Source organism: Rhipicephalus microplus, chromosome 9 (genome assembly GCF_043290135.1).
Source record: "Rhipicephalus microplus isolate Deutch F79 chromosome 9, USDA_Rmic, whole genome shotgun sequence".
NCBI classification, from domain to species: Eukaryota; Metazoa; Arthropoda; class Arachnida; order Ixodida; family Ixodidae; genus Rhipicephalus; species Rhipicephalus microplus.
Genome location: NC_134708.1, coordinates 70,447,727 through 70,456,562, shown reverse-complemented (window position 1 = coordinate 70,456,562; position 8,836 = coordinate 70,447,727). Strand labels below are relative to the sequence as shown.

Below are 8,836 nucleotides of genomic sequence, written 5' to 3'. Positions count from 1 at the left end.
TTATACCACAGCTCAATATTCAGAAATAACTTAAATTATGTCGCACGGTGTCAACTACTACAGCTGAGCTTTTCGCTATTCTGTATGTTATAAACTTTATGCAGACGCGAGAAAATGGGTACTTTTCAGCGACTCACAGGCCGAATTAAAATCACTCTCCCGTACAAACACGACAATAATTAATGATATTGCTACGTAGCTGACATATCAGTGGTCTGAAGACGACAACGAGGAAGTGGTCTGTCGGTTGTGCGTGCTGTCTTCCATCTTAGTCGACGCCATACGCATCAGTGTCAAAATAGATTTAAATAGACACGCCTCATGTCATTTTTACGTAACAATATTATTACATATGAAACGCTGAAAGAGCTCACGAAAGCAAGCAAGCCGCAACATGAAATCAAATTCCAGTGGATACCTGGCCATTGCAACATTCCTGGAAACACAGCCGCCGATGAAGCGGCAGGACAAGCACATCGTAATGATGTTACTGTTTCTTTACCGATTTCGAAAAATGAATTTCGTAGTATTATAAGGGCTACAACTTTCAGAATGAGCAAAACTGCTTGGTTTGACCAAAGTACAAAGAGCTGTGATTTATATCACATTGATCCAATCTTTGAATTCGAAATTACGCTACCATGAAAAACTCTTATTCACTGGTTGAGGCTAGGCACCACATACAGAAAACATTTTTTGCACAGAATTGGCAGAGCTGAAACTCCTGAATACGTATGCGGATTTATAGATGAAGACGTATATCACCTTCTCTTGACTGTCCACATCATGACACTCCGAGACACCGTCTTAAATCTGAACGGTTGGCATTCAACCACAGATCGTTTAGCATGAAGAAACTTCTGGGCCCATGGCCAACTGGAGTTTTACAGATACAGACGCACGCTTTAAAAGCGTTAACACGTTTCTTACAAGACAGCGGAATTGCTGACAAGTACTAAGAAATAACGAACATTCATTTGTATAACACATGTCGTACTTATTATGCGTGGTATCATATGACACCCATCATATGTGTGTGCTGAAGTGAATGACGTGTCGACTGTTATGTACACACGAGCAAATACATATTCATAAGAACGAGATGTGCGCTCTGCTGTTTTGTGTGGATAGAATATTAACCAGAGACATTATCAGAGACTTCATTCGTTGACTTTCCAACATTTCCTTATCATTTTGTTGTGATATGTGCGTATAAGTGTTTTTACATATGTGTGCCCGAATGTTCTATTTTCGTGCCCTGCTTTGTATGTTTTACTTTAAGATACGTGTTAGTTGGATTCAAGGGCTAAGGAGAAGCCTGCGCCATAATTGTGCGCCAACATCTCCTTATATATCATATCAATAAAAAAAAAGACCGGCTGAAGAAACTTTTCTCGAGCCTGTGCCAGAGACAGTCGGGATCAGGAAAATTTTGATGAGTCTGAGCCCAAATGAGCGCTCAGCGCAAAGTATATTTCATGAGTAAATCTGAGTGAAATGCACGATTTTCGCCTACCTATGGGATCCAGTATATTGCGTGATTGAAGCATTAGTCAGCTTTTTCATCGTCGAAAGAGCTTACTTTTCTATTCGGAGCCTCACTCACAGGCCCCTGAATTTCGAAAAGATTCACTCGCTTTGCAAGTCTCCGCGTTCGGAGGTCACTATCACCGGTCATTTACCCCTATAATTTCTTATCCATAGCTCAATGCCGCATCCTCCACGTCAGTTGAACACTTCTCGTCTTTAAACTGTACTTAGTGAGCAACTACTTCTTGCGCAAAACTTCTTAAATAACAAACGTAACAGACACGGACGGTCACAATATTCGTCCGTTGTCCTAGAAATTTCGCGCAAGAAGTAGTCTGTCACGGATCACCAACTTGCTTGACCCACACCATGTACTTAAGGATGTGAAAAGGAGGTTGACTACAAACTAAATATATATAATGACCAATATGATCTTCAACTAATCCTACTGTGTTTGTACGAAGATAAAAACTACGCGCTTACGAGAAATTGAGTTGCCACTCGATATCTCACCGACGATATATGCTTTACCACGGGCTGGCATTTGCCAATATGCCTCACGATACCTCAAGTGTAATTAGTCACTGGGGAAGCCTTTGTCTTCAGATAATACTGCAATATCCTCTCTCGTTGTTGTCCTTGCTGCGATATCCCTGTTGTTCTGTCAGATTGTAGATCAGGGTGACTTGCACCTTCTCAGATTACCTAATCAGCCCTTGCATGTCTGTGCTATTCTTAAAAATTTCGTGGAGGTAAATGACGGGTCAAGTTGCTGCAATGATAGTGCTTTTTATTAACAGGCTGAGAAGTGTCCACGATAAAATTTCTCGTCCAGTTCCAGCTGGATAATATCCAAGTGGTTGCACTCCCTCATAACGTCACGTGACACAGCAAAATAAACATCTCAACGAGCACTGCGTTCAATTCACATGAAAGGCCAAATCACTCAGAAACCATGGAAGACAAGAACAAGTTTGACCACATACCCACCACCACGTCAACATTATTCTAATCCAACCTCGAAAAAAAAAACACATTTTGACAGCACACAGAGCAACGGACACTGGGGAGTGTTTTTGTTTTTGCTACGTTTCTTTTCCTACGTTAACAGTTGACATTCACACTGGACCAGTGCCGTATTCATACGGAACTTTGCGCAAGACTTCCAGACCTATTCGTCTTCACTGCTCATCCTACTAAGAATGACGAGTGCCTAAAACACTACCAGCAGGAACATAAGGCCGAATCTTCAACTGTGTTTATTGCACCGTATAAACGCAATGTCAACGAGCGTTTTGACCGCTTCAAAGCATCTCACCTTAACGTCTGCAACGGTTCAGTGCGACATAAGAAGCCCCTTTATGACTAGCTATTCTGTCACATCCTTGCAAATTTTATACAGTACGATGTGCAATATATGAGGTCACTTCTTATGAAGAACGACAGTAAACTCGGTACTGTTAAGGCACCCGTGGCATACTACTAAAGAAATTAACTCTTCCTAGCACTTTTAAACTCGTGTGATACATTTATTACGGTCTACAATAACAAAACTCATAGTATTATAGATAGTGGGCTAGTCGGCATAGTTCCAATAACGTAGAACATTGCTACAATATGAAATACAAAGATCAGAATAGGTAGCATTAGCGTAAGACCTGTGACTTCCTCTTCTTGTCTTTCGTCTCATGGCGCTGTCTGATCCTTCACGAAGCCATCAAGTTGCTCTTGTGTCTTGGGACCATGCGTGACAAGTACTTCAAAGTATATCGCAATTTATCCTATTTTGTCAATAACATAAGTTGTCGGACGTGAACCTCAGATGTACTAAACCAAAAAGACTCGCTGTACTGAACAATGGCTTGGCGCACGAATCACCCTTACCGACCACGAGCAGATCTTCGACAAGTACGGATTAACGAACTATTACGCAGGGATACGTTAGGTAGTTTGGACGGAATGAGTGGGCTCGTCATGGTGTTTTTTTTCCGCACTACATCCTGCATACATCCCTCTTTAATACTTGACATGCAACGCACTCTAAATCACAGCACACTCAAGTACTTCTGATCCGACTTCAGTTTCAAGGAATACCTCGAAGCTTTCTTGCGCTTTGCAAGATTGTATTTTTGGTTGATTTTAACTTGGCTGGCTGTGTTCCTAAGCATCACGACGACAGTCTTTCTAGCAATACACCCGCTACTGATGCGTATAGATCAATTCCATGTTTGTAAACAGAGGTAGGTGTCGTCGACATACTGAGGCGACTTTAGCGACGTCAATACGTGCAAGCTCCACCCAGCCTAAAGCTCGCCACCACTCTTTACTTCGCAAAGCCGCCTCCAAGCTCAGCACGTCGGGAGGCTACGCGCTGGGCTCGAAGACAGCTTTGCAGCTGCTGTGCCAGTTGTCACATCATAGGGCGCGGTGGCGACCTTAGGGCTGGGCGGAGCCTACGAGCCGCGACTCCGCTGCATGTGCCGCGATACGTCAAGGCGCCTACAGCTGTTTAAAAACTTGGAATAAGCCTACAGGTACCTTTGTTGCTCGAACTACGCAACTTCTAGGCAAGCCAAGAGCTATCTACGCCAAGCTTTGTTCCTCTACCATGTTTTTTCTTCTTAAAACAGAATGCCTAAATATATTCAAAATGTATATGTTGAAAAAGAAGCGCTCAAAACAGTTCATTGACCACAGAAGTTAGGGTAAGATAAGTCATCACGCGCAATATCGCAGTCGCTTAGCGTTGTTTCTCTAAAATAACTGTTCACAGTGAAACCTTTATTGAATGTGCGGATAAGATATGTTCTTGGTAACATTTCGGCGCGCACACAGTGGACGGAAGAACGGACGGCTAGAAGACAAGCAAGCAACTCGCCAGACTTTTCATTCTATTATATTACGTTGTTCTTGTAATAAGCCTCATAATAAGCCTCATAATAACGTAATGTCATAATGTAATAAGCCCGATAACTAACGACTTCAAAGAGTAACCTTTTACTTTTCATTTGGTAGTTCCTGGTAGCAGTTAATGTTTTCATTGTAATGGGTGCCTATTTCTCTGGTCTATACAGCTAACTTTGGCGCAACTTTTACTAGCTGCTAAGAAAAAACAAAACATAAAAGATACATGTGCACATTAAAGCGGTTTAAATCAAGCTTTACCAAATGTAAAAACAAGCACAGCGGACATATATGTTCAATATTTAATATAAATTCTGAAGGCATGTTCTGATATGGTGAACGCAAGCTCGCAAAACGTGATCGCCATTGAATCGAGCTTTCTAAAGTGTTCTGGGATATTAAATTATTATGCTGATTTGTACATAAGCGTAACCATAATATATATTATGAGCTAAGACTTTATCTAAAGTACGCGAGTCACATAACACTCGTTTCAACAATAACCAGTATTGTTCTTACGTCGACTGTTTGAAGAACGCCAGGTGCCATTTTATTTCGGCACGTATAAAAGCGTAACATGTTTGGCAGTTGACCACGTCTTACACCACTGTACTTGTTACGAGAAGAGGTTGGTGACGTTTTTGTTAAATAATATAGCCTCTCGAAACATGAATATATGAAAGTGCGACATGTAAACATCACTACGAGCATCTACTGTTGCCTAACACCTAACACTTCTATGTCTCATCAACTATAAATATCTAAGTATGATTAAGAGAACCATTTATTTTTGTCTGCGCAACTAATAAAATGACTCCTTAAACATTTACCCCAGCCTTTGCTCAAAGGCTATAAAGCAACCACGATCGGTGGACCAACTGACGTACAAGCTAAAAGCCTAAAAAAATGATTGTCTGCAATGTTCACACGATAAGACTTATAGTAACAATATCAGACTTGAACGTGAGAAAGCCATAACAGATGTGTGGGTTCAAATACACACATGAACGGTGACGTAGGTGCACTCATGGCAACAGTATCGCGTGGTAACGCACCGTCTAAGGAATGATCAACATGAACTTCTAAAGCGCGCACACCAAAAACTCTAGGCGTGTCCTACGAGTGCACGTGTGGTTCGCAATTGCATGACAAAATGTTCGATCTTTCATGTCATATACCGTAATATCTCTGACAGTTACTACTGACTGTTAAGCACCGTGCACTCACAGAGTGCAATACCATTTCTCACAACGTCTTTAGGCTGGCAACAACATGTCACAATTATGAGATGCTGCCCGGACCGGGAGATGTCCTTTGTGGAAACGCCAGCTCCAGATGCTTTTCCATTCGGCAGTTTTGCGTCACTTCAAGTGTTCATCTTCCCCTGAACTAGTGCCTTCCTTTCATTTTCCTGTAGCCTCAATAGTTCCCTCTTTTAGCAAAATACGCACCACAGAAAGTCATGTCTTCCCGACCTTCTAATGGGAGATCCTTAGCTCATTGTGACGCAGCAGAAGTACTCGTTCACAAGTTTTTAGCTTCCAGTGCCTACGGACACCCTCAACGTGGTATGCACACCCGCTGCTATCAAGTGCGGCACAGGAGCTATGGGCACTTCGTCCAACAAATCACTTTCGTCAGTGATGGTCTTGTAACCTAACCGAAGGAGCACGTCCGAACAAGACCGCTGAATCTCCGCGATGTCCTCGAAATTAAGTTTAGTTCTCCACTGAAACGCGACGGTAGACGAATTCCTCTTCGTCGAATATGGGTCCAAGGCGTCGACCTTTCTCGCTTTAGTGTGCGTCTTCAGGAAATTAGATACGTACACCGTGTAGTTGAGCCCGAGAGCTTCGAACATTTTTAGCGCTTCTTTCTTTGGGTCCAGTGACACGTCCTCGTATCGAACTCTGTACGTGCTGTTCGGGAACATCCTCTGCAGGTCCTCGAAAGTGTCAAGGTCGGCTCGAAGCTCCGAGCACAGTGTGTCCTGGTGGGCGCAGCTCTTGGACTCGTTACACCACTCCAAGAGTCTCCTCGAAGCCAGAATGCCCCGCGGGTCACGCACCAGGTGTAGAACCTTCATCGACTTTGCTAAGTCTGGGTTGTTCTGCAACCAATCTCGGACCTGAGACATGTGCAACCGAGTGACCTTCATGACTTGAGCAGGCGCCCGAGCGCAGACCTTGGACACAAAGTCCGGCTTGAAGCACACCGGATATTGGCCCCCGCACAGGGCCCAAAGGAAGTGGTTCCGCTTGAAAAGAAACTTCCTTTCGTACGCCCAGCGGACGTAGTGCTGCACTCGTTGGAAGTCGCAACGAAGCAGGTGCCCGATCAAGCCGGAAGCGTTGCTGGCCGCACTTCCGTTCAGCCTGGCGTCGTTGCTGAACATGTGCAGAGGTTCGAAGTGGTAAAATGTGGCCGGTGTCGCGGACAGCAGGTCACCTACAAACGTGGAACCTGCCCGGAAATACGTGACGACGAGAACCCTGTGGACCTTGTCTGTGGGTACTACCGGGTAGTGTTCCAGGTGCTTGTTGAACACCTTCAGCATCCTGGACAGCCGGAGCGGCTTGAAGCGGTTCATGGCGGGCCTAGTGACGGAGGCCTGCTGGTGGATGATGAAATTGCGAAACGCCATGGGCGCTCGCACCACTGAGATGGACGTGGAGGTTACGACTCCCGGTCTGAGTACACCGGCAGGCGTGATTCTTGAAAGAGCCTTCTTCGTCGTCGAAACTTTTGCGATCGATGCTTGAAGGAAGGCTGGATTATTTTGTTCCAGCGCTCTTCTCCCCATGCCACCTGGCGACGAAGTCCCTGCAGAAGATAAACAGCAAATGTTCTAGCGTCAGTAGCCATAAGGATTGGTCATCGTGGTATATTCATCTTCCTAAAACTTCACCTGTACACGAAATTACAGATCAAAACGAAAATGAACACATAGAAATAGCGAATACACGCGGCAAATGGTGAGCTAGCTGTGAAGCATTCCTGAAAAATGAGCGTGGGTGGCCTAATTCAGGCACAGGAAAAGAGAACGAGATAGCGAGGACGCCGACTATGAAATGAAAGGGCGTAAGGGCAGAGAAGAAGCGAGGCACAGCGCTCAGCTCGCATACTGAAGAAACTTAGCTGCGCGTGCGTGAAGCCGTGTTTCCTCGTCCACTTTATTTTGTAAAAATTAGCGAACGTAACTGAATATAAAAGGCATATGCGAAAGCGAGTGCGCATGAGCAGAAACAGTTAACGTAGCACATGCTCATTCACTTTACGGTTTGTGCTCTGTTGGTCATCTATTCAGTTCGGAAACCGCATAGTCCTAGCATGCGTGGATTGGAATGTCGTGATGTGCAACATTTTGTGCCTGATGGGTTAAATTATTGAAGCATGAATCAAGATCAATTACCCGTTTGTTGGTTACGTTCTCGTTCCTGTATTATCCAGCTTGCAGCCTATGCGCTGAAATACAATTAGCATTTTCTCATTGCAATGAAGACTTTCTTAAGATATAATAATGTTTGTTGTGCAACATATGTGCTTCTGTCAAGCATTCGCTGAATTGAAAGTAAAACAGTTGTCGCCTTGCTCATCGCGTACTCAGCTATCACGGATAAAATTTGAAGGCAGCCGAGAAAAGGAAGTGATCAAATCTATGTGACCACAGGAAGTTGCTATGAGTCACCTTACTGTTGAATCAGTGCAAACGAGTTGTACTTAATAAATGTACATCCACCGATACTTGGCGTCACCTTGAAGTACGCCCTAACAGCAACATTGATGCAAACATACTTATAGTCAATCATTACCGTAAAAAATATTGAATACTTGCACAAAAGGAGAATAATGTTAGCAACATCCTGAAGATTAAGGTCATGCGGAGTGTACTTCTCAAACGCTGTGTCTGTACTCTTAACCTGATTTTTTTATTTTGGTTGGATACACTTTTTGTGCGTGTTTTCCTTGTAGTAAGGTCCTCAGAAGACAGCATACAAAAAAAATGAGCCAATGGTGCAAGCATTTTCAAATGAATTAACATGACATCAGAATAGGTAATTAGGATCCAGTGAATGGAAGATTGCAAAAAAATGGCTTTTTTTCTGCCAATCAATAGTGTACACAAAATAGGAACCTACGTCTTACTTTTCAGCCTAATTCTCTTTGAAACAGCTTTGGTACATCGTCCCGAAAATGGCGCTTACCCACCTCACCTTACGCGCCTCGGCTTCACCGAATACCTAGGCCACGGTTCTTCTTTGTGGCGGCTACCTCGACAAACGTGCCGCAGTATTGAAATCAATTGCAGTGGGGATCATTGAACAACTATGTCCCTAAGAATGGGCAGTATTGGTTACGCTTCCGAGAGAAAAAATGTGCAGTGGTGTCACTTGACACCACC

General features: G+C 43.7%; 1 protein-coding gene across 3 annotated transcripts in view; it reads right to left on the bottom strand.

The window, feature by feature from the left end:
- Positions 1-2,303: 2,303 nt before the first annotated feature.
- Positions 2,304-8,836, bottom strand: part of LOC119163271 (carbohydrate sulfotransferase 1) — a 76,572-nt gene continuing 70,039 nt past the window's right edge. For all 3 annotated transcript variants that reach the window (XM_075873780.1, XM_075873781.1, XM_075873782.1), the window contains one exon: positions 2,304-7,257. In XM_075873780.1, the coding sequence (XP_075729895.1) occupies positions 5,969-7,257 (1,289 nt within the window). In that variant the 3' untranslated portion in view covers positions 2,304-5,968. The remainder of the gene's footprint in view (positions 7,258-8,836) is intronic.